Source organism: Maniola hyperantus, chromosome 12, assembly GCF_902806685.2.
Source record: "Maniola hyperantus chromosome 12, iAphHyp1.2, whole genome shotgun sequence".
NCBI lineage: Eukaryota > Metazoa > Arthropoda > Insecta > Lepidoptera > Nymphalidae > Maniola > Maniola hyperantus.
Window position 1 is genome coordinate 5,785,881 of NC_048547.1, and position 25,612 is coordinate 5,811,492.

The following is a 25,612-nucleotide window of genomic DNA, read 5'->3' on the forward strand; positions in this document are numbered from 1 at the left end:
GTTAATACAAATATTGACTACTAAACAATGGTAATAAATTGTCGTGTTATTCATCGTTACGTCGTGCTATCTCTATCTCATACGCGGTTACACAGTACTTAAATCTACCTATTTTTCTATCTACACAATGTACATACTCTGTGAACAATCCAACCAAGCTCCAACGTGTGTGCTCGTTCCAACCTCGTTCCAACACAGACCAGTCTCTTCCATTTCTCTATAGAATCCAGAGCCGTAAAAGAACCAGTTAAAAAAACCCCCATTTCTCTATGTTTAAAAAAAGGCTAGAAGCTAGAACCCAAAGCCGTAAAACCAGTTAAAAAACCATTTCCTGTGGTTAGTGTTCTGTGCTGTGGTTTCAGTGTGTATTGGGCTTGAGGAGGCCTTAAAGAACTGTTATCCAGGGCCGTAAAATAAATTTAAAAAAAAATTGGCTTGGGGACTGGCCCAATTGGTCTGTGGACTGGCCCCTATATTTAATGCACAGAGTACATTGAATACTCTATGATTGAATATGATTCAAAAGGATTCAATGTACTCTGTGGGCTCTGTGGGGACCACAGAACACATTTACTCGTGGGGACCAAAGAGTATTATAATATATAGTGGGGACTGGGGTGTATAATAAACGAAGTGATAATAAATAATCAAAAAGCAAAGTCTAAAAGGTCAGAAACTGCTACGAAAAGCAATATATTATTTGTAATTTGGAGCTGTTTCTGCCACAAAATGTAATAAATATATACATTTCAATAAAGTGTACACTATGATGGGAACTAATGGCAATGGTCGCCGCGGAGGCACAAAAATGCCCGACGTACGTCGACCTATGGAAGAAGGTGACTGTGTCGACATGGAAAGTCCGGAGCTTGATTTCGTTTATGACGACTGCGATACTCAAGCAAATGAGATAGCTGAATTGTACAGCTACACTGAACATCCGGAATTTCAGTATAACGTGAAAGCCTTCGAGGAAATCATGGAAGAATTCAATTACCCACCCAGCTGGCAGAGACTGACATACAAACAACACCGCACCGTCATCATGAAGCTCTTGGAGCATCTGGATGTTGCTGTGAGCGAAATTCGAATGCGGGCGACGAGGTGTATACTGTACTTAGCGCAAGGCTGCTGGGCTGAGATGCAGTCGGACGCAGAGCAAGCAAGCTGGGCTCGTCTTAATATAATGACTTTGTATGATATGGGAACCTTTGCAGCTTTCGTCGAATTGTTAAATCTCGAAATAGTGAGAAGTAATGCTGCAGTAGCCTCTCGGAAACTAGCTGAATCGCTTGCAGACTCTACTAATCTACGAGTCATTCTTTCTGTTTTGTATCTCATAACAGAACATATGAGAACAGAAAAAGATAATCCAGATTCAGAGTATTTACATCTTGTGAAAACATTCAAGGAAGAAATAGGAGCACCGTTTGGTGAGGAAATGTTGCCAGTAAAACTGCTAGGGATGGTAACTCAACTGTGTGCAGGTACTACTCCACATTTTCCTATGAAGAAAGTGTTGTTGCTTCTTTGGAAGATATTGCTTGTGTATTTGGGCGGCTCAAAACAGTTGAAGGAGCGAAAAGCTAGGCTTCGTGAGAAATATGGTTTACCACCTGTTACTGAAGATACTCTTGAAATTATAAAGAGCATGCGTTCAAGCTCCCCTCCTCCCAGTGCGGCAGACATGATAGAGAATCAAAACCCTGGTCAGAGAAAATTAAAGGAGAATGAACGTGCGCTCCGTAGACAGACATTCATGAAACAAACATCCTTAGATGAATCTGATGAGCAAATTTTTGTTGACAAGGAAGAAACTGGCAACGGATCTGAGGATTACTCAATGGAGTTCCAGTCTATGTCATCTGATAATATTCAAAACGCCAACACAAATCCCAATTGTCCATATTACATGTATATCAAACGTTTTGATAGTCCTCCTCCACCTCCACCACTACCCAGAAGCCTGCCCTGGAGATCTAAGGTTCGTCAAAAAGATATAGACATGTTTTTAGACAATGTAAGGATAAAGTTTGTGGGATTCTCTCTTCCTGGTGACAGACAGACCATCGCTGGCTTACCCCAACCTATTCATGAGGGTATAGAGATATTGAAGAAGCATATGTATACAAGTCTTGCCGAAGTCCAAGCAGAAAGAGAATATGAAATTGCTAGAAGCCCTTTAACCAGAGGTGAAGGAGAAGTGGAAGAGACTGAGGCAGAAATTCTGTACAAAGCAATGTTACCCAATCTTCCCCAGTATATGATAGCCCTCCTCAAAATCCTTCTAGCTGCCACACCCACATCCACAGCAAAGACTTACTCGATGAACATAATGGCTGACGTGCTGCCTGAGGAAATGCCCATGACTGTGCTTCAATCATTAAAACTTGGATTGGATGTGAACAGGCATAAAGAAATTATTGTTAAAGCAGTCACAGCCATACTATTGTTATTGTTAAAACATTTTAAATTAAATCATGTGTACCAATTCGAATTCATGTCTCAGCACCTTGTATTTGCCAACTGCATGCCTTTAGTGCTGAAGTTTTTCAATCAGAACATTTTGTCTTATATTGGAGCTAAAAACTCAATACCAATTTGTGACTTCCCAGCTTGTGTCATTGGTGAACAACCCGAGCTTACCAAAGAATGTTTGGACATAGGAGACACATCAGTTCCATATTCTTGGAGAAATGTCTTTTCATGTATAAATCTTTTAAGGATTTTAAATAAATTGACAAAGTGGAAGAATGCCAGAATCATGATGCTGGTTGTATTTAAAAGTGCTCCAATTTTGAAACGTACACTAAAAGTGAGACATGCCTTAATGCAGTTCTATGTCTTGAAATTGCTCAAGATGCAGACAAAATATTTGGGACGACAATGGAGGAAAACGAACATGAAAACTATTAGTGCTATATACTCCAAAGTCCGTCACAGGTTAAATGACGATTGGGCTTTTGGAAATGAAGTGGATGCTCGACCTTGGGATTTTCAAGACGAAGAGTGTGCATTGAGAGTCAGCGTTGATCGTTTCAATCAAAGGAGATATGGCTCTGGGGTGGATCATGACGGTGAACTGACACCAGTTGATACAGATATTAATAGTGTACTAGACACTAATTTAGAACTCGATGAGGAATTCAAAATAAACTATGAATTGTGGCTGGAGCAAGAGGTATATAACAATGAAATTAATTGGGATGTTTTACTTTCTGCATGAAGTTAAAGATGATGTGTTATAATTTAATGAACATTTTGTCTTTGAAATAATATACTTGAAATCAAGTTAAACAAGATTTTTTTTAAATTTATGTATTGTTGTATAAGGTTTTTTAAAGTTTTACTATCATAATACCATATTTTATCATTTGAGTTACAGTTGGTAGCAGGTAAGCCGCTTTAGATGACAAGGGATCTGTCTGCACTTAGGTACTTCTTTCATACATGGTAGGTAAAAATCTAAATCTAAATCTAAAATATTTTTATTTAATTAAACTTTTTTTGAAGCATCAAATGCATCTACCACTGGTTCGGAATGCCTTGGTTCAAAACCAAAGCTTAACTGACGAAACAATTGTGAGGTAATAAAGAGACCCTCGCCTCGCTTTTTACAAACCAAATAGATAGATAAATATTTCATTTGAATGTCCTAGAGTACCTATACAATAATTTCGATATCAAGTAAACACTTACCCACATAAAATATACCTACTACTTTGAGCTCACTTTACCTGAAACCAACTGGACATTTTTGGACTGAAAATTTTATTGTTTTAGTCACTAACTTTATGGTCTTAACAAGCAACATTTTTGTACAGTTTGTGACACAGAATCATCTAAAAAGATGTATTTATCAAATATTTATACTTTTTAATATTTTAGTTTAATTTGTATCTTAGTACATAGATGTTAAAGATTTTTAAACTGATGAAATTTATTGAAATAGGTTAATATTTTAATCCATGATTTTTTTAATGGATTAAAATATCCCCACATTTATGTTTATATGTATCGATTTTAGTAGTATACATTAGGTAGTTATTAGTATTTTGCATTTTTATCCCATGTAAAAAAAGGATTAAATATTTGCATGTTATTGCTTTGAACTTTATACTTATGATGTCAGGCATTTTGAACAATGATATTGTGACGTGACGGTAGGTAGCTAGTTTTGTGTTGTGACGCGCCAGAACTCTGAATACGATCGTAGTTATATTATGAGACGTTGCTGAATTAAGATTTTTAAAAATCCTGTGGAAACCGATTTTCCAGAATAAAAAGTCCATTTCCCTGATGCAAGTTATCTCTGTACCTACCTACCTACCAAATTTGGTCAAAATCGGTTAAGTGCATCCACTTAACCGATTTTGACCAAAGGGTCTGTACCCTTTTTAGGGCCCATCGGCCCTGAAAAGGGTACAGACGCCGATATACAGACAGATACAGGCTCGCATTTATAGGTACCTATATAACTAGTAAGTATAGATGACGATTTGTGCACCAGTCTGGCGTGGCGCTCTGCGCGTCCTGCTAGTTTCGCTCTAATTTGGGTGCGTGCAACACCCAAGTATTTGAATTCATTGTTAGCAAATGTTCATCGTGCATCTAAGATGCACTTAGGTATAGCGGCCGAATGCTTCATGTCATATAGCGGCGGTATTTTGGCGTTTTATACAAACAACCCTGTAGCAAAATGTAGGGTGAAAACATATAGGACCGGTTGCATATTGGGCTGTGACGATCTAAAAAAGTAATAACGGATTGCAAATCTGTATTTATACCTCCGTGATACCCTGACTTTTTACCTGTTACTGACGTTCTAAGTTTACGCTTTATATCCGCCTGATGTGCCACTGGCCCGAACGTTAGATACTGTATCTAGAAGATTAGGCCAGAATATTAGATACGTGTTCGTGTCTTCGGCTATAATTTTAATATTTGTTTATATTATGTTGCATTCTGGTAAAATTATGGCCCAGATATAGTATTAACTCATTATATTTTCCCTATGTATTGACACAATGATATTTAAAATTAAGACCTTAGTGTAATTTCTAGTTTTGTCGTAGTAGAAGTAGATAGATGTGTCATTTTGTAGGTGCCAATTGAAACAATAGGCGACTACGCAATGCATTGTACATACATAAATTTCAGCTAGGCTCGTGTACCTATTAATAATTTTAACGCTGGCCATACACGATCATGTTTACCGTCAAGTTTGCTGGACGCCGTTTCAAGTCCGGTACAAACTTGAATCGTTTGTGGCCAGCATAGGACTAGATACTTGTTTTGCCTATTGTAGGTATAATAGAAGAGCAGCCATAGTGTAAAGGAGCAAAGGTCGTGATTTCGACTATACTCATTCTACATAATTCACTCGGCTCATACTTTTGACGCTCTCAGGTGGTCACGTCGCGTTCTTTAGTTTGAAAACTTACATTAGGGCATTCTTATTTCATATGTAGGTGTCACGTAGGTGCCTACCTACATGATTTTAATTATTATAGAACCTCATAAAGTCATGACAAATAAAATCAAATGTAAAGTTAAATGAAATAAAACTTGGGAATGATGGATCAAATTAATATAGTTAGTCAATCGATAAAAATATGAGAATGAAATAAAAACAAGTTGTGCAAGATTTTTAAAAACCTAACTATGAATTCGTATGAAATGCATAAAAGGCGTTAGCTTAAAATGTAAATTAGGTATACGTCTACATTTTATTGTATTGTAACAACTTACAGCTAAATTTAAATTTAATAAAAATTTAAATTAAAAAAATTGTAACAACTTACCTTAAATTAAAGAGTTTTAAAGTACAACCGCTTTTTCTTCATAAATTCACTTCCGGTAGTCAACCTATAATACCTACCTATGCTTACCTATTTCATAGGCAAAATAATATGGACTAAGAGCCAGCGCGTGCCAGACCTTCAGTTGTGATCATGGTGGCTTTGGGAGATAGCAGGTAATGAAGGTTTAAAAAATCTGTTAATGTTAGATTGTAATGTTTCAATTTCACACCCATTCCACTAAACTTATAAATAAACTAGCTTATTCGTCCGCGTGGACTATACAAATTTTAAATCCCCATTTTACCCCTTTAGGGGTTGAACTTTCAAAAATCTTTAACGGATGTCTACATCATCCTGTGCCAAATTTCAGACTAATCTGTCCAGTAGTTTGAGATGTGCGTTGATAGGTCAGTCAGTCATCTTTTCGTTTTATGTATATTTATTTCGATAGGTCAAAACAAAAACAAGTTGATAGATTTGCTTGTACCTACTTATTATTTTTACTAAGTTGCGAAAGCGGCTAGTGGTTAAGACATCCGCCTCCTACTCGGGGGTTCGATCCCGGGCACGCACCTCTAACTTTTCAGAGTTACGTGTTTTAAGTACCTAATTAGATAAATATCACTTGCTTTAACGGTGAAGGGAACTTCGTGAGGAAACCTGCATGCCTGAGAACTCTCCATAATGTTCCCCATCAAAGGTGTTTGAAGTCTGCTAATCCGCACTTGGCCAGCGCGCTGCGGATGGACTATGGCCAATTTCTTTTAATTCTGAGAGGAGTCCCGTGCTCAGTAGTGGGCCGGCGATAGGCTGATGATGATACTTAATAATAATAAAAAACCGGCCAAGTGCGAGTCAGGCTCGCGCACCGAGGGTTCCGTACTGCACTCGTATTTTTCGACATTTTGCACGATAATTCAAAAACAATGATGCATAAAATAAAAAAAATCTGTTTAGAATGAACAGGTAAAGCCGTTTCATATTATGATACCCCACTTGGTATACCTAGTTATATCTATCTTCGAAAATTGAAAATACTAATTATTATTAATTCATAACCACAATTTTTTTAGGGTTCCGTACCTCAAAAGGAAAAACGGAACCCTTATAGGATCATTTTATTGTCTGTCTGTTGTTCTGTCAAGAAACCTACAGGGTACTTCCCGTCGACTTAGAATCATGAAATTTGGCAGGTAGGTAGGTACCTAGGTCTTATAGCAGACATAAAGGGAAAAATCTGAAAACCGTGTATTTATGGTTACATTACACAAAAAAATTAAATTGTGGTCATGAACTAATAATTCGTATTTTCAATTTTCGAAATAAGATAATTAGGTAGGTATGTCAAGGTCTTCCTTCACCTGTGCATTCTAAAACAGATTTTTATGCATCATAGTTTATGAGTTATCGTGCAAAATGTCGAAAAATACGTCTGTAGTACCTACGGAACCCTCGTTGCGCGAGCCTGACTCGCACTTGGCCGGTTTTTTTGTGTGATGTAACCCTAAATTCACGGTTTCCAGATTTAAGACCTAACTGTAACCTAGCTGTAAGACCTACCTACCTGCCTGCCAAATTTCATGATTCTAAGTCAACGAGAAGTACCTACCCTGTAGGTTTCTTGACAGACAGACAGACAACAAAGTGATGCTATAAGGGTTCTGTTTTTCCTTTTGAGGTACAGAACCCTAAAAAAAAGGATAATTTGCTCTATTTTTCGTTCCAGTGGATGGATTTTGAATAGCACGACTCACGAGCAAGGGGCAAGCTGGGTTTGTTCTCATGTCAAACGTCGCGGCGATGACATCAAAACATTTGTAATATCGTGTATTATAATGAATAACGGATCCTCTTTCGGCCCTATGGGGGCACTTAAGAGCTGCAAGGGTGCAATTTTATTTACAATTACAATCACTGGTGGGTGATTTAAATTTATAGCTCCATAGAAATTGAGGCAGAGGTAGATACCAATTTACTACTTACCTAATAACTACCTATTTAATAAGTATCTAATAAATTTAAATAGTACCAAGTATAGTCCGTACAAAATGACTCCTCATGCGCCATTTTAACTGCATGGGTTAACTGTCATGTAAAAAGTAAGGGTACGAGACGGGTTCACATTTAAAATAAGGACTAAAATCGCACTTTTGACATGAAATTTGACAGATAAAGTTAAAATGGCGCGTGAGAAGTAAAATTTCACGCGTTATATATACCTTGAATAAAACCTTTCAATTATATACCTATATGTAAAAAAACAAGTAGGTACTTATTATTATTTTTCAACACCATGTTAACTGCACCTACTCTTAGGTAGGTAAGTACGTTAACAGTTAGAACTGTGATACAATCTGAATGCTGAAGAATTTTCTGCTCTATAACCCGTGTAATGTTCCCATTTAACTTGCAAGTTCAACTTTGATGCCATTTTCACCGCATCTCTTCAACAATACTGTCGCAAAATGTCGTATAAATCCGTCGTGACATGGATATTAGTTTTGAAAGTGTTAAAAGTTTCTACAAAAGCGTTTGATGATGAATTAAACATAAATGATATTCTGCGCACGGACCTCATGCCGACGTTTTTTATGATCGACGAAGACAACAAACAGAATGTAAGCGATACCTCAACGAGCAAACAAATGTCGTCCGTTAATGGATCGATTGACGCGGCGTTGTCTACCCTCAATTTTCACAGGTAGGTAAAAATTTCAAGCCCAAAAGGAGGGCAAGGTATCTGGATATAATAATGTCTTGCTATTTATTTATTTCGTTCCGTTATGTCATTTTTTAAAATAAAGTGGTAAAATAGGGGGAAAAAGTTTCTACAGAAAAGTTTTAAATATTGTTAGGTTTTTTCTAGGGAGAAGTTGCCAGCTAAGATTTTTTTAACGAAAATAAACCACCTAAAGGGGTAAAATGGGGGTTGGAAGGATATGAATTGGAATTTACGTATTCTGGGTTCCGTGCCTTAAGGTGAGACTTAGTGAGTTGGCCTTTGCAGGAAAATTTCTGATCTCATGAGAAACCAGAAATTTTACGCGGACGAAGTCGCGGGCAACTGCTAGTTATGTTATAGGCAAATCGCGGCGTGAAAGCCCGTGAACAGCTCGTAAACGGCGCGAAACAACCATCCACATTCCACACGTCTATTAGGTTTCACGCTCTGCCTGGCCACGACTTTTAACTTGATGTAGCAGTCGCAGCGGTAGAGGATCGGCAGGAGGAGCATGTCCATGCCACGTAGTAGCGTTAGCGGCAGCGACCGCTGTGATTTACAATATGCCTAGTGTTGGTTTAGCGCTTTGATACTCTAGTGGTTAGGACGTCCGCCTCCTGATTGGAGGTCGGGGGTTCGATCCCGGGCACCTGTAACTTTTTAGAGACATGGGTCTTTTGAGGAATTACATATCACCGTTAAGGTGAAGGAAAACATCGTGAGGACACCTGCATGCCTGAGATTTTTCCATGATGTTCCCAAAGCTGTCTGAAGTTTGCCAATCTACACTTCGCCAACGTGGTACTTGGTAGACAATGACCAAAGAATGTGGGCTCACATTCTGAGATGATCCGGCGATGGCTTAATCATGTTGATTCGTTTTTAGAAAAATGATGAACGAATATCAGTGTAGGAACTACCTCGCAGAACAGATACTGAATGAAATGGGCAAAAGTGTGCTAAATAATCGGGTCGGTAAGCCGCACGACAGTGGAAACAATATAATTGCCCGCCGCTCTCAGGATGTACGAAGCAACTTCATGTACGACCCCGGTTCGATGAACTATCAAGAATGGTTGGCTAAGTAAGTCTGTTTTCTTTCTTACTTACGACTTTTGAAGTAAAGCTTCTCAAGTCTCAACGGATGTTTGGGATAGAGACCTTAGGTACGCGTAAAAAGTGTAGGTAACGAAAAAACGCTCGCACTGCGGTGAAATGCAACTCACTGGCTGGACAGCGCGCATTATTGGCATTATAAGTGAGCGAGACTGGTCTAAAGATGCATCCACACCGAAGTTACTTTTCGTTGAGTAATGCTTTGCAACGTGATACTGATATGAACTTGAACATTGAGGAACTTTTTCTGTAATTGGTCGTTAGGAACATAGGAAATGTTTGCTCTGCAAAAAGTAAGTAACCGCGGTGTGGATGCACTTTTAGATTTTACATACATACAAAATTCAATGCGTCTGACGTTACTTTCTGTCCCTAAATCCCTGTTGGTGGTGGTTTACTTGGTTTCTATTGAAGTCAATGTCAAAGAAACATGATATTGTGCACTCTATCTTTAATCGCAGTAGGTATGACTTTATGTTACTGCAACTTCCAGGGCTGTTGACGAGTTGCTGTCACGCTGCGTTGCTAACGTGCGTTTTATCATTGCTCATAACTTTTTATAAGCTGTGCCATCATCTTTCAGGGTGATGGCTCTGAACGATGTATACCGGCATTACAACGTGTCTTTAAATCCACCACCTTACAACACTACACAGATAGAGCCCTCGATGGATCGTCCACAAACCAGAGAGGGATACGAAGTGGTAGAAGGTGTTGAAATGACGCTTGGAGACTCCGATGGGCTTATGTATGATGTTTCTAAACATGGTAAGTAAGAGTAGGGTACTTACCTGACAGTTTTGCATGTAAGTACCTACTTCTTCAGATTATTATTTTTCTAAGCCCAGACTTACCACCAAATGGCAAGCTAACTTGACGGGTGGCCTTTCCCCATCAAATATCGGCAATCAATAATTGAATGACTGAAAATGTTTAGGCAAATAATAAACAGTACGTGGCAGGGAACACGGACGCCGAAAGGGTGTTCCAAACTTTAAGCGGGTCGTATCAGAAACGTTGGGCAAAAACGTTTAAATATCTACAGTACGCGGCAGAAAGTAATGTACATCGACCTTTAGAATGACATTTCGGTTTTGTAGAGCGTTGTCTCTGTCACTCATATCTATATGACGTTTTGTCGGTCTCAACGACACCGACAATGCTCTACAAGTCCACCATCTCCTTCTAAAGGTAGATGTACATTACTTTCTGCCGCGTACTGTACACACAATATGTACATATTGTGTGTTATAAGTCCCGCAAATTGCTATTGCGCTGGAACCATGTCTCATTAATATCGCAATGACGTCATTCGACGTATATGTAATGTAAGTAAAAATATACTATGTATCAATTCGAAACTTTAGTCTAGTGCTGACGTCACTAAATTGGCGACCACGCGCATTAGCAATTTGCGGGGCTTATATGTACAATTTTACTCATGCACGTAATTTTTCTTAGGTGGTGGTTACGAGTACAACGTGCCACCGCCTCCACCACCGCTGTACCAACACCCCTCCTCTCATGACATCCACGAGGACTACGCCGTGGAGCGGGAGTCCCATGGCCTGGGCATTGCTGATCTCTTCGATATTTCTCTCACTGGGATCGCTTTCTTGTCTTTCGGCATGTTTATACTGCAAGTACTTATGTGCATAACAATGGTATGTTTTATTATAATTTCAAAAGGTACTTTAATACTTTTTAGGATGTCCAGATTTTCTTTATGTAAAATAGGTACCTACTAGTAATTTTAAAGTTTTTTTTTGTACTTTTTAAGTATTCGAGTTCAATAAAATTACTAGTGGTAGTGTAGGTCAGTAAAGCAAAAAACACCAGAAAATTAGGTAGGTACCTACTCGAAAGTCGACATGGCAATCGGGGTAGGACGCCCCGCACAGCCCCACAGACCCCGCGCTAACCCGGTGCAGGCAAGCGCGGGTGACGTGCGGGTGTGCGGGACGTCCCCCTGCCTCATACCCTGATTGCCTTCTCGACCTGTCGCGGAATATACTTAGTACCTTTGAAAATAGCAACCGCCAAGTTTCTTACTGTATGGAAGGGGATCCCAAACCATGGTAGATGCGTTTGTCGATTCAAAAGTATTTACATACTTGTAAAAGTTTATATGAATAAAAAATCATACTAGGTAGGTATTTCTATAGTATTATAACAACCTCTTACCACAGTTTTGTGCGGATTTGTGCTACGTAGAATCGTGCCATAGAATATGGCATAGAACTCTAAATTCTGATTTCTGTGAATTGTACTGATCCGTGAAATACAACCTCCGTATTTCTTATATAGTAAGTATGTAGTTTCTTACGTAGGTACGTTTCCATATCCAGGTATGAGAAAATACGTACCAAGTACTAAGTATGGATGGATTTTGGTAACTTTGGTCGTGATTACAGAACCAACAACCGACACAAGTAATGCAAGTAGTAGACAACACTGACACAGTCAACGTGGACGACGTATTCCGAATTAGGAGAGAAGCTGAACCGCGTCGCCGATCTATTTCTACCCTCAACAGTCTCGCTCGTCACGCGTTGATGGCTATCAAACCTCAACCCTTGGAATGCCTGTACCGTACTTTATGCCAGGGGAATAAGCATGCAAGAAACATTGGCGATAGCAACAAATATTGGCTACCTTTGTGGCAGTAAGTATGAAGTTTACTTATGATTGTAGACAAGCCATCACTGCAAGTAGTTCACCTGGAAGTAAAAATGAAATAATGGCTAGATCTAGAAATCAGCTTTGACATTTCAATACTTCATTTGAAGTAATTTTCGTACAAGAGGGCACATTTCAATCGGCTGAGGAATAAGTGTGCTAAGGAACTGTTAAGATGTGAGAATTAGGATGCCCTTCCGGTTTAACGTGCCACGTAGGTATAACTTAAAAATACCTTCAAAGCAAGAGTGAATGCGCTCCTTACTTTTTTAAGCACGATTTCGTCAAGGGCAATAACTAAATGTTTGGTTTGGACAGTTTTTGTATAAGAAATCTACTAAAATTATTCTTGAGTTAATTAGTAACCATTGGAATAATCTGCCACCACCTTTACAAAACAAAAAGTTATTGGCAAATCCAATTTAATAGTTGGCTATTGGCAGATCAGTTAGCCATCAACCCCTCGCCAACCCAGCACTAAGCACGGGCACCTCAGAATGAGAAGGGTTTAGGCCATAGTTTTTCACACTAGTCTTTCTTTGGCCCATTGCGGATTGGCAGACTTTGACACTATTGAGACATTATATGGAGAACTCTCAGGCATCCAGGTTGCCTCACGATGATTTCCTTCACCATTAAAGCAAGTAATATTTCATTGCTTAAAACGCACGTATAACTCCGAAATGTTAGAGGTGCGTGCCCAGGATCGAATCCCCGACCTCCCATTACCACTCCAGTTCAGTTAGGTTAGCTATTAGCTTGTTTTTTAAAGATTTTTTACTTTTACGGAAAATCTGTATTTTTGCAGTGCCGGTGTAGCATGGACTCGAGGCGGAGTGCTCGGTGCATTGCGCGCGGCTGCGCTGGGGCTCGGCGATGCGGATTGCAACGAAATATATCCTAAAAAACAATGCATTTAATTGACGATCACTCGTACTCATTATCTAATGTAATAGTAGTAGATATGTATATTATGATAGGTCGACTTTATTTTTAAAGTGCACGTGTATTTAAACGAGTGAACATAAATTAAAATTTTAGGTTTCAAGAAAACTGATTTTGAAATAAGTACTGAAATACTGAAATGTGCGAAAACTTGAGGGCGAATACAAATGCTGAAAACTGTTATTTGAAAATACAAATTTGCTACTGAATCAGTGTTAGAATTATTATGCAAAAAATCTATTTTTACGACAATTTTATAGCATACATTTTAATATTCAAAATGTCGCATTATTTTATTTCTAGAGTACTGCCTTTATAACTGAAACGATAATGTTTCAAATACTATGTTGGGCAATGAACCAAGGGTTCACAAAAATAACTGAAACAAGGTTATGGAATAACTAAGTGGTGTAACAGCACATCAAGCTATCGCTACATTTAAACTAAGTTAGAAATATTACCCAATAGAACGTTTACGTTCTAATCCAATCTAACCTAACTATAGTTCGCGACAGGTCGAGATGGATGGACGCCTCGCACACCCGTACGTCACCCGCGCATCCCGCACTTAGTTAGCGCGGGGGCTGTGTGGGTATACGGGGCGTCCGCACCCCGATTGCTATCTCGACCTGTCGCGTACTGTTTTGGCAAATATAGAAAGGATAATTACATTTATTTACCGAAAGTAAGATGCAATTACTAATATTTAACCGGTAAAACCGGTCAAGTGCGAGTCGGACTTGCACATGAAGGGTTCCGTACAATCGTATAAGGTATACCTAACAGTTTCATGTAGAACACTGGAAGTTAATGACTGCACCATCTATATGTGGTTTATTAAATTATTTTTTCGTGAACATCATTTTAATGCACTAGTTTTTCTGCTATTTTCAAAAGAATAATATCCTAAAATTGAAAAAAATTACAAAAAACTATTTCGATAAATTACAATATTATTGCCGCAGCACAAAAAGTATCCCAAAAGGTATTTTTTTGATTAACTCAAACCGGTTATGCAGTTATTTACTTAGTATTTTTTTCGCACGCTTTAGTTTTAAATTCAATCGCATAAAATTTTAATTACCTACATACAAGATTAGATTAATAATTATTTCTCACTTTTATTAGCTCATTTTACTTATTTCTTGTACTCCATAGATTTTTGCCAGATATGTTAATTTTTCGCAGCATAATATTTATTAATATATCCCATCAGCAGTCACCAACTTATTTGTTTTCCGCACGATTTATTTTATCCCTTTTTAAACTGTAAAATATTTTGTGTGGTACCTAGACGGAGAATAGAAATAAGAAAGGTAGGATTTGTACATTTCGTATATTTTCATTTTTGTTACAGTTTCTTTCTATATCTATATAGATATTCTATCTTTAGCGCATATTTTTATAAGTACATATACTTACATAATAAATATATCTAAATAGTATTTTTTCGACTTAGGTAGGTAGGTATAATATTTTTATTAAATTAAAAACTTAGCTTGTGTGTTTTTACAATGTATAATCAATTTAAAACATTTTGTTAATACTTATTGTGCTTATTAGTTATATTTATTGAAAGTAAATACTTAATACTTAACGTATTGATATGTTTCATACATCCAAGGTCTCATATTATTACGTTTCTATATATCTATGAAATTCTTTATAGAAGCTACTTATCTAGATGAGGTATTTACATCTATTTAATTATGGTATTATAGAAGGGTAGGCAGGTAGATACCTATATAATGTAAATCCGATCAGCAACCCCAACAAATCGTCGCTTTTTTCTCGTTCCTCGTCACTTTTTCATCTACAAAGTATTGCTCGAGCTGTATAGTTATTGGTACCTATATCAATCCCAATAAGAAATTTCAATTTTGGTCGGTTGAAAACTGTTGTATAAGCCCAACAAATTGCTAATACGCGTGGCCGCCATTTTAGTGACGTCAGCACTAAACTTAAATTTCGAGCTGATGGTATATTTTTATATCGGCTTGTCAAAAAGACGTCATTTCGATGTTAATGAGACATGGTTCCCGCGCAATAGCAATTTGCGGGACTTATACCTACCTAAACGCTCGTAAACGGATGTAGTAGTTAATAAAACAGTATTTACACGTTCAAATCAAGCAAATCACATTTCCCCATACCTATAGATACAGTGTCACCTGTGGCTGTGGGTTGGTTTGTGAGATCGTGTCGACACGACAGCCGCAGTGACAAAAGTAGCGAGTTACAGCAAGCGTGTGTACATTTAGCGTTGTAATTAAAATAGTTAATGCCGCATAAATGTTACAAATCGGACAAGCATGGCATGTTCCGTAGGTACAGCTGTAAAAATGTTACCAACAGTATTGGATAGGTTGGTACAACTGTATGATTCACATAACAGTATAATTTTCATCCCGGAAAACCAAAGAGTTCCCACAGGATTTTTAGAAACCTAAATCCACGCGTAGGTACTAAGTCGCGGCATCTTCTGTGGTCGCGGGCATCAGCTGGTACTACTTACATATTTATGTATCATTTAATTTACAGCTTACAATTATTAATGACTAGGCGATGCCCGCGACTTCGTGCTGCGTTAGTTTCGATTTTTAAATTCCCATGGGAACTCTTTGATTTTCCGGGATAAAGCTATCTCTTTAGCAAATTACGTCAAAATCAGAAATCGTTAAACGGATCGGCCGTGAAAAGCTAACAGACTGACAGACACACTTTCACATTTGTAATATTAGAATGGATACACTTTAGTAATAATTTTATGACTTAAGGAGGTGACGACGGTATTGTTACAGGGGTGAAAACACAACTAAGTGGCGCGTACGCGTATGGATTTAGAAGGGAATAAGTTTGGGGTGCGTGTCCGAAGATATGACCGGAAAATAATCCTTGACGTTGAGCAATTTTTATACGTGACGTTAGTTGTTTCTTCCACTTTGTCCTCCGATTCTGGAACCAGGTCTTGATTTGTACTTCAGTGAGTCCCAACGCTTTAGAGAGTTCCATTCTTTTCGATACGCTTAGATATTTGTCTAGTTTGAATTCAGATTCGAGCCTCTCGAGTTGCTTAGCGCTGTACGCTTGACGAGGCTTCCTTTCAGGACCTGATCTTCTTGACCGTCTACTGTTTTTGTCATCTGTGAAAAAAAATTGTACATTAGAACAGGGTAGCTGAGCGTCGACCGAAGAAAGGCTGGTTAAAAGTTAAAACGTCAATATTTGTTAAAATCCCTATCTCAGTAAAAAAAGTTAATTGTTAATCAGGGATTTAAAGGCAGCTACGCTAACTTTTAGAAGCAAAAAGGGTTTGACAATGTTTTAGAACCATATTTTACAAGTTACCGTAGTTGTAAGTAAGTGGATCAAATATTTTTGTTAAGGTAAGGCGGATATTTTAGTTTAGATGTGATCCGGTAGTAAAGTAGCAACTTCGACATAAAATTAGGTATTCTGATCTATAGCTTATGCTAGCTTAGCTTTAGCTATGCTTGAATTATTGATGACTAGCTGATGCCAGCGACTTCGTACGCGTGGATTTAGATTTTTAAAAATCCCGTGGGAACTCTTTGATTTTCCGGAATAAAAAGTAGCCTATGTCACTCTCCAGGTCTTTACCTATACCCATGCAAAAAATCACGTCGATCCGTTGCTCTGTTTTGACGAGATTGAAGGACATACCATAAAAACAAACACACTTTCACATTGAAAGGCATTCCGAACCAGTGGTAGATGCATCTGACTATTCGTAAGTACTTGTAAAAGTTTATTCGAATAAAAAAGATTTTTATTTATTAATTTATTTATAATATGGGTACTGAATACTGATAAATAATCTACTTATTTTATTAAAATTAATTGTATGAAAGATCATCACTGGTGAACGGCTCGACCGATTTGGCTGATTTTGTTATTGTGTTCGTACTGTACCTAAATGTCGGAACAACGTTTGTATGAAATATATTTTTTTAGAAAATCTACATTATTAAATTGCACCCCTGCAAAGCCGAAACGGGTCACTAGTCATAAATATAATGCTGATTTCTCAAACTAAATAAAAGTGACCACTAGTAAAACACGCCCAAATTTACAAAGTAGCTGCTCTCACTAAAAACAAACAAACGGTGAATTTTTTCTCAAGTACTAATCGGAATTGTCGCAGCCTCTCGTTAAGTGGCTATAAACACAATCAGGGTGTTTGAGTTGCGCCTGCGCAGTTCGACATCTCGATTCTCGTGTGTCAACACAGCATTGTCGCGGGTGTATGCCGTGTGATGGTCTCGCTAACAGATCGCTAACGTTTTACGTAAGCGATTAAGGTGGAGCTCATTTTAATGTGCAATTGCTTATAGAAATATTACTTAACCAATCTTTTGAAAAAACTGTCTATTCAAAACTGCAAATTGGGTACTAAGTAAGTATATTTATTTGGAGGAAGAAAATCCACACGGAAACCCATCGGCTGTTCGACTTCACGAAACCACATTAAAAAGTGATAAAAATCGGTCAAGTGCGAGTCGGGCTCGCACACGATGGGTCTGCATCATCGTACAATAAATAACACTTTAATTTTTAGGGTTCCGTACCTCAAAAGGAAAAACGGAACCCTTATAGGATCACTTTGTAGTTGTCTGTGGTACCCATATTATAAACGCGAAAGTGTGTTTGTTTGTTACAAAACACCCAACGTACGACGTAAGTTTTGCATGGGTATAGTTAAAGACGAGAGTGACGTAGGCTACTTTTTATCCCCAAAAATTAAAGATATCATCATAAAACTTTTCGTGTATCATCTTTTCTCGATATACATACTTCCAACAGCACAAGTTGCTAAAGCGGGGTGTAAACACGCCAGCTTTGTTAGTAATTAACGTCGCGGCAGCTGTTTGCCGACACTTCGGTGTGAAGTCGCGACCACCGTCGGCTGGCGAGCGGCGACAATTCGACGAATGTGCCCTCAGACCTGTCGCACTAAACAGAACGCCATCTATACCCTGTTTGCTTTACATATTAGTGACGACAATTTTTCACGTTAGCGCAATTTCGATCATGGAAATATTTAACGCTTATTAAATATTCTCTGCAGGTTATAATTTATTATTTTGTCTGTTAAGTAATTTGTTTGTGTAAATTACTTAAGCAGAAACCACTTGGCCGATACAACCGTTACAAGCTCAGACTTATAGAAACCATAATAGTATTAGTATCGGTACACTTTATTTTTTATTCAAAAGGACAATCAACAGGTTACAAATAATAAACTTGCAACTACACAAAAAGATAGAAATAGACCCACTTAGTGATTGCCACAGCTTGCGATGTGAAACTAAATTAGGAGAAAAAAGGAAATGGGGATAACAGAAGAGGTTTAGGTACAGTAACAGGGAGGTATTAGATCCAGCAAGCTGAGGCAATTAACTAACTGGATCCAGTGCCACGAATAAAAACATAGAATAGGTTCTGCTAAGGAATGACTTCTATCTTTGGTGAGATCGCGGGCTGACCGAATAAAAAATATTCATCATCATCATGATCAACCCATCACATGGTCTCCTCTCAGAGTGAGAAGAGTTTTGGCCATAGTCTACCACGCTGGCCATGTGCGGATTGGTAGACTTCACACACCTTTGAGAACATTATGGAGAACTCTCAGGCATGCCCAGGTTTCCTCACGATGTTTTCCTTCACCGTTAACGCAAGTGATATTTAATTAATAAAAACGCACATAACTCTGAAAAGTTAGAGGTGCGTGCCCGGGATCGAACCCCCGACCTCCGATTAGAAGGCGGACGTCCTAACCACTAGGCTATCACAGCTTGTAATATAATACGAGTAGAAATACCTGTAACATTTCATGCGTCCGTGAAGCTACACATAAAGATAGACTCCCTGCTTGTTCTCGGATGTGACACATCACACATGACATAACACACTAATTTTATAGCCACCGAAATTCCGAGCGGACGAATGTGACAAAATAGTTGACAAACTAGCACGTTTAGGCACATAAGAGGACAACATATTTTATAAGTTTTGTAACAAAAATGTATATCTCATTTTTTTTTGTCGTAAAGTACTGACACCAGTACTTTACTACCATTACAATCTATGATAGAGGCTAATAAGTAAGCATTTATATTAACCCAAACTTATAAACGTACTTATACCTAAGAATCGGTCCATTGACTTAGCTTAGTTTATAGTTAAGATACCTTATTGAAAGACACTTTGTTCATGTGATCTTTGATTTGCACTAGCACTACACTTTCACTATAACTACACTAGCTCAAAAGGCTTAGTCCTTTTAAGTCTACGTATGAGGTCTGTGTTGTCGAGGAGCTGGATAGCCTCGACGTTAACATGTTCATGGAGCCTACGTTCGTGGGATATTGTATCTCATAATGAAGAAAAATTGTGTAAACAGTAGGAAAGCGACAGAAGTGATTCAAGAAACATAATACAGAATCACTGTGGCGTGCAGCTCATAGAGGCATAAAAGCACTGCTTACCCAAGAAATAGTTACCCTAGTTGAAATAGCTTAATGCTCAATGTAAGTAGGTAGCTTCCTAACTACATCACTACCCATATAAATGCGAAAGTGTGTTTGTTTGTTAGTTTGTACTTTAATCACGCCGGAACGGAGCAACGGATCGATCGGCGTGATTTTTGAATGATTATAGTTCAAGAGATCATGACCTGGAGAGTGACATAGGCTACTTTTTGTCACGGAAAATCAGAGAGTTCCCAAGGAAAGCGCGGGCATCATCTAGTTATAGTTATGGACCTATCCAAAGCTGAATTAGTAAAATTGATTTAGGGTTTTGATCTAAGAATTTAGGCACTCCTCTGAGCTCTAGGATAGATCAATAATTTTGATGGACAGAAGTCGAAGGTTTCGCTTTTGACTAAGAGTCCCGGTATTCCTGAGGATTGACTAGAAAGTTTCAGCTTTTTGGAAATGTTACAATAAAACTTAAAGCTAGCCTTATCTAGCTTTACTAGCTTAGCTAGCTTTACAAACCATACCCACGTGCCACGTGGTGCAAAAATACTAGGTACATTTTCCGCGCTGCAGAGCTAAGCTGAGTCTTTGCGCAAAAAATAGCCAGCCCGTCAGTCACCAAAAGAAGCAATTAAACGCCTATATGATGTCATATCCTTTTGCCGTGGAGACCCTGGGGCCATGGAATCTTAGTCTTAAAAAAATTGCGACATATTTCACCTCATTTGGTGACTGAAGGGTAGGCTCATTTTTTGCGCAAAGGATCAGCCGGGCCGTCCAGCGCGGGAATGCAGCCAGTATTCTTCGCACCATTCCACGCGGGCATGATTTGTACAGTAATTAGATAAGGCTTGCTTTAAGTTTTATTGTAATATTTAAAAAAAAATTATAGGTACCTACGTCGTAAACTCGTATGAATTAATTCTACACACAGGTTGGAAACAAACTGGACGACTTTCACTTAAAGGTACGAAAGCAATTTGCAAGTTTATCCTTTTATCAGAGTGAACTACTTCTATTTCTAAAAGGAATCCCAACAAGTGTTATCCCTTAAATGAATTACCAAATACAATTATTATTCATCACAGGGCAGGGGGATGATTGCGTGCAAGCTTGCAATGTGCGTGTGAAGAATTGCACCCGAGCGTTGTCACGCTATGTAAGCTCGTTTCTCTAATACTTAGTGGTACCTAATCTCAGTGATCTTAAAAACAACTAATATTAATTTTAACCGTGAAAGTATGTCGGTCTATTTGTTACCTTTCACGGCTCAACTACTCTGTGGCTCAACCCTTGTGCTGTAAGAGAAGGTTACGCGACAGGTTGAAAGGGCAATTGGAGAGGCAGCACAGCCCCTGCGCTAACCGGTGCAGCGGGTGAGCGCAAGTAACGTGCGGTTGTTCGGGGCATCCTTGGATGAATGATTACCCTCCGCCTCATACCCCGATTGTCATCTCAACCTGTCACGGACTATAGGTGACTAACCTAACCTTGTGGGTTATTTCATTATACTCATAAATCGGTTAGATATTTGTAGGGCTCATAGAGGTAAATGTTCTTATTTAGGCATACTCGAGGCGTAAGTTGAAGCCGGCGGCTATGGGCATGGCCGACTGGCCGTCCGTAGGCCGGCGGTTTTCAATCTCTATGTAAATCTATAAAAAAACCTGTCCTGACTGACAGACTGATCTATCGACGCACAGCCTAAACCACTGGGATTAGTAACATGAAATTTTAACAGTAGGTTCGTTTTATAACGTAGGCACCCACTAAGAAAGGGTTTGTGGAAGCTCAACGCCTGAGTGGGTTAGGGGATGGAAGTTTATGTATGAAAGTCCAACATTTTTAAAGTTACATCGATGAAAATTTATTAATTAGTATTTAGGCTTTCGGTTAAAAATAAAAATATGCATTTCACCATTTTCGAAGTTTGCATGAAAGTCCGTCATTTTTCCAATTATTTCCATGAAAATTAGTATTTGGGTTTCAGGATTGTTGGAAATTCCACCCCCACGCTGATTTTCTAAATTCCACCCGAGCACCGATAGGATCAGCTAGTGTAAATTATACAAATTAAAAATAGAATCTGTATCACTCAATATTTTAGGTGATAAACAAAATTATTCAATTTCTACTACTTAACTACAATATTTTACTACTAACTAAATAGAAGCCTATTTCTGTTTAACTAGCCCCTTTAGCAATTCTTATGGATCCTACCCTACGGTCTATTTAGTTACTTTAGTAAAAACAATACTTAGAATAGACCAAAAGAAGGACGACTATGAGATAGACGTTCGAGTGGGTTATAGATATTAGAACTTACCATAAAACGTGAACGTGGGTTGCTGACTAACAAGCCAAAACCAAAAGGTAGAGAAGATGGAGACCTAGCAAACTCACCGTAAAATGGAGATGTGGATTATTATTTGATGAGCTTTACTTCTATCGTTGCCATCACTGCTGGACGTAAGTATCTTGTAGGGATTTCCACACGCCACGGTCCCCTGAAGCGGTTCCCTGCGACTCGTTTGATGTTGTCTGTCCACCTAGTGGGAGGTCTAACAACCCTCCAGGATCTTTCCGGTGCGAAGTCACCATTCCAGGAATTACCCCTTGTGACCCTAACGTCTATCGATTCTTTGAATTACTGTGTGCCTTGCCCGTCGCTGCTTCAGCTTCAAAACTCTATTATACTTGTTTACCTGTACTTGTTACGAACGTTAAGGTTCGGGTACCATCAACTTACCATAAAATGTAGACACGGGTTGCTGCGTAGCAAGCCAATGCGCGTAGGCATGCCCCGCCAGTAGCTCTGCGCCATTCAACGCGTTGAGCTCTGCACAGTTCGAAGTCGATGATACTGCGGAGAAAAAAAGAATTTATCCTGGATCTAGAGTCTATGACTGATCTATCAACGCACAGCTCAAACCACTGGATGAATCTGGCTGGAATTTGTCATACAGATAGCTATTATGACGTAGGCATTCGCTAAGTAGGATTTAAAAAAAAAATTAACCCCTAAAGGGGTAAAACAGCGGGTTGAAATTTGTGTAGTCCACGCGTAAGCTAAGCATAAGCTCCTGCACTCGTCTGTCTATCTGTCTGCTAGCTTTTTGCGGTCCATGCGTTTAACCCACTCTGATGAAATTTGGTACAGCTGGGAAACGACATAAACTACTCTTGAAACTACTTGACTTCCTATATGTGAAAAACCTTACATCCACCTAGACGAAGTTGCGAGCATCTTTACTGGGTACAGATATAGCTTAGATCTACTTTTTATTACGTCATTACATCATTTGGTCCCAGAAAAATGAAGAGTTCCCACGTTTCACCGTCAGTCAGCATCACTGTTGTCCAGAGTCCGAGGAAGCAGCAACGGGATCCTGCGCATGATAGCGGGCAAAATGGATAGTCCTCTGATGGGGAAACTCGTGCAGAGGACTAAATCCCTTTTAGTTATTAAGTACTAACATAGTGATTAAGTATTTTGTTACTAACTCCTTAGTGTTTAAGTATTAACATAGTTATTAAGTATTTATTGTTACTAACACATAATGGATCAATTGTTGTCCGATTTAATAAATAAATTGAAATTGAATTGTTTCCACGGAATTTTTAAAATAGGTACCGAAATCCACGCGAACGAAATTGCGTCAGCATCTAGTAATTACGCTATTTGTGATCCAATGATACAGACCTGCAGATAAACATATTTTTAAATGACAATAAGCATTTTCATCCATACCATTATGCTCATCACCAGCTTCTAACTCTTCACTGTCATCCCCTATTGCCTTAGTTTGCGGATTGTTGCTATTGTTGCCTAAAATACTATCAATGAGAAAGTTTTTGCCTCTATCGTTTATGATACTATTTGTAATATTGTCAACGCACATAATTTGATCACTTTTACAACTATCCTTTGTTTTCACTGTCATTTTGTTTGTATATAAACTTTTACTATTAAACGAATAAATATTATCGGGTGGATTTGACCTTAACATAAGTTTGGCATTGTCCTTATGGTCGCTGTTTTCACAAATCACGTCAATTGTTTCATTTTCACTATCAAACTCAGATTCTGATTCAGAGTTGTATTCCAGATTTTCTCTCCGATTTGCACTGATTAAATGTTTATTACGAAATGACGATCCGGTATCGTTTTCGCACGTGCTCGATATATCGTCAATTGAATTCATTATTTACTCAACCCGTTATCATATTATTACGTGAACTACAATAATTATTTATTTGGGTAATAATATGATATAATTTATTATATCACGAAGCTGTTAATGTGGTAACACCGAAACCTCGAAACATACTAGAGATACTGTTCTATGTTGATGTGGGAAGATGATAATTGGTTTTTAAAATAGGTGGAGAGTCGCGGAAGCTGTAGGTATCACTCGGTTGAGATTCTGTTATGCTACTGGCTGATTATCTCGTGGAGGGGATAACGCCATCTTAAGAGGTGGGGCCTAGCGAACCGCCTGTGAAAATTCACACCTTTCTTTTATTTGATAACAAGTTATATGAGAGCTTTTTACCGCACAAAAGATCCCTAAAAGCTTATGATGAGATCTGCAGGGGGAATATTGCTGGACTATTATTTGTGTGTCATCAATTTTATCAGGTATGATGGATGATGGATGATTACGAAATCGGAATAAAGATTGTGTTTTAATTTTATAATCCTTTTACGTGTAGGTACTTACTTCAGAACAGTTTTTCGATGAATAGGTATTACCTAGGTGTTTAAATATGTTTGTATTAGGTGTTTAATGATCATGCATCGATTAATGAGAAGTACTGCTTTCATTTAATTTTCTGCTTGTTGAGGAAGAGTTGATGATCTGGAACCTCTTCTTGGATTAAGTATACCTTACCTAGAACGACGGAATGGTGATTTTCGTATAGTGCAAAATAGCTTACCTATTAAAATTATTGCCTGGAAAAAAACTAAGTTCATTCTGGTTACCAAGGATTTAATTAAAACTGTATACTTAGTAGGTAGGTATAGCTACTAGTTGGCCCACCACGGATCCACACAGGTGGGCTTGGCTATTCCATACCTACATGGAATTGACAATACAATAATATGAATGTATTATAATTAGAGATATACTGAGTACGCTGCGGTGCGGTGTGGTGCGCTGCGGTACGGTATAGTGCGCTGCGGTGCGGTGCGGTGTGGTGCGGTTAACTGCGGTGCGGTGTGCTGCTGTGCGCTACGCTGTGGTGCGTGGCGCTGCGGTACGGTGCGGTGCGGTGTACGAATATAATTTTTGCTACATCTATTGTACCTTAGTGAGTTCATGATTAATGAGTGATTATAATTTTTTTAAAATTAGCTGAGATGAGAATCATAAAAATTATAAAATACACTTGTTCCGTTTCAGTACCTTAATCATATAGGAAGGCTGTGAGCAGGGCCGACTTAGCTCTTGTGAACAAATAAAACGCTGTGGCAAATTAATCGGATCGGATTAATCGTTTATAATAGGTAGGTCCCTAGATCATAATATTACGAAGTCGTGGGCATTAGATTCTAGTTTTTAAGTAAATCTTTAGTAATAAGGTATATCTATATAAAAATAAATCACTAAATGTGTTGCTCATCGCAAATCTCGAGAACAGCTGAACCGATTTCGCTAATTCTTTTTTAATATTCCTTGAAGTACGAGGATGGTTCTTACTAGAAAACTAGCATCAAGTCAGCGCGATCTACTCAGTTTTCTAAAAACTCCTTAGCAATGTCGGGCATCACTTCGGGGTCACTTCAATCCAATATTATAATATTCTGGGTGTACAGGCGCCACCTACCTTAAACG

The 25,612-nt window shown here is 38.4% G+C and overlaps 3 protein-coding genes across 4 annotated transcripts; 2 read left to right on the forward strand and 1 right to left on the reverse strand.

The window, feature by feature from the left end:
- Positions 1-591: 591 nt before the first annotated feature.
- Positions 592-5,820, forward strand: LOC117987258 (striatin-interacting protein 1-like). The gene has a single exon (XM_034974217.2). It carries the CDS (start codon positions 767-769, stop codon positions 3,224-3,226), a length of 2,460 nt encoding a protein of 819 aa, XP_034830108.1. The 5' UTR covers positions 592-766; the 3' UTR covers positions 3,227-5,820.
- A 2,325-nt stretch (positions 5,821-8,145) lies between these two features.
- On the forward strand, positions 8,146-13,508 carry LOC117987198 (uncharacterized). 2 transcript variants are annotated; one of them, XM_034974154.2, is made up of 6 exons: positions 8,146-8,505; positions 9,413-9,610; positions 10,226-10,410; positions 11,104-11,306; positions 12,057-12,307; positions 13,130-13,508. In XM_034974154.2, the coding sequence occupies exons 1-6, from the start codon at positions 8,270-8,272 to the stop codon at positions 13,239-13,241; spliced, it is 1,185 nt and encodes a 394-aa protein (XP_034830045.1). In that variant the 5' UTR covers positions 8,146-8,269; the 3' UTR covers positions 13,242-13,508. The 2 variants fall into 2 exon arrangements, with proteins under 2 accessions (XP_034830045.1, XP_069358161.1); XM_069502060.1 differs by lacking the exon at positions 8,146-8,505 and adding an exon at positions 8,743-8,783.
- Positions 13,509-14,724: 1,216 nt separating this feature from the next.
- LOC138403069 (homeobox protein engrailed-2b-like) lies at positions 14,725-24,074 on the reverse strand. Its single transcript, XM_069502071.1, has 3 exons — positions 23,524-24,074; positions 22,522-22,635; positions 14,725-16,409 (listed from the first exon to the last, which is right to left on the reverse strand). Exons 1-3 carry the CDS (start codon positions 23,975-23,977, stop codon positions 16,039-16,041), a joined length of 939 nt encoding a protein of 312 aa, XP_069358172.1. The 5' UTR covers positions 23,978-24,074; the 3' UTR covers positions 14,725-16,038.
- Positions 24,075-25,612: the final 1,538 nt, after the last annotated feature.

Bases quoted from the DNA above. Each gene is read 5' to 3' on its own strand.
- LOC117987258 (XM_034974217.2), top strand. From the start codon at position 767: ATGATGGGAACTAATGGCAATGGTCGCCGCGGAGGCACAAAAATGCCC.
- LOC117987198 (XM_034974154.2), top strand. From the start codon at position 8,270: ATGTCGTATAAATCCGTCGTGACATGGATATTAGTTTTGAAAGTGTTA. The intron at 8,506-9,412 runs GTAGGTAAAAAT...ATTCGTTTTTAG, and splicing joins TCTACCCTCAATTTTCACAG to AAAAATGATGAACGAATATC. The intron at 11,307-12,056 runs GTATGTTTTATT...TCGTGATTACAG, and splicing joins TACTTATGTGCATAACAATG to AACCAACAACCGACACAAGT.
- LOC138403069 (XM_069502071.1), bottom strand. From the start codon at position 23,977: ATGAATTCAATTGACGATATATCGAGCACGTGCGAAAACGATACCGGA. The intron at 22,636-23,523 runs GTATGGATGAAA...TTTTCTCCGCAG, and splicing joins AGCTGGTGATGAGCATAATG to TATCATCGACTTCGAACTGT. The intron at 16,410-22,521 runs GTAAGTTGATGG...TTTTTTTCACAG, and splicing joins ACCCGTGTCTACATTTTATG to ATGACAAAAACAGTAGACGG.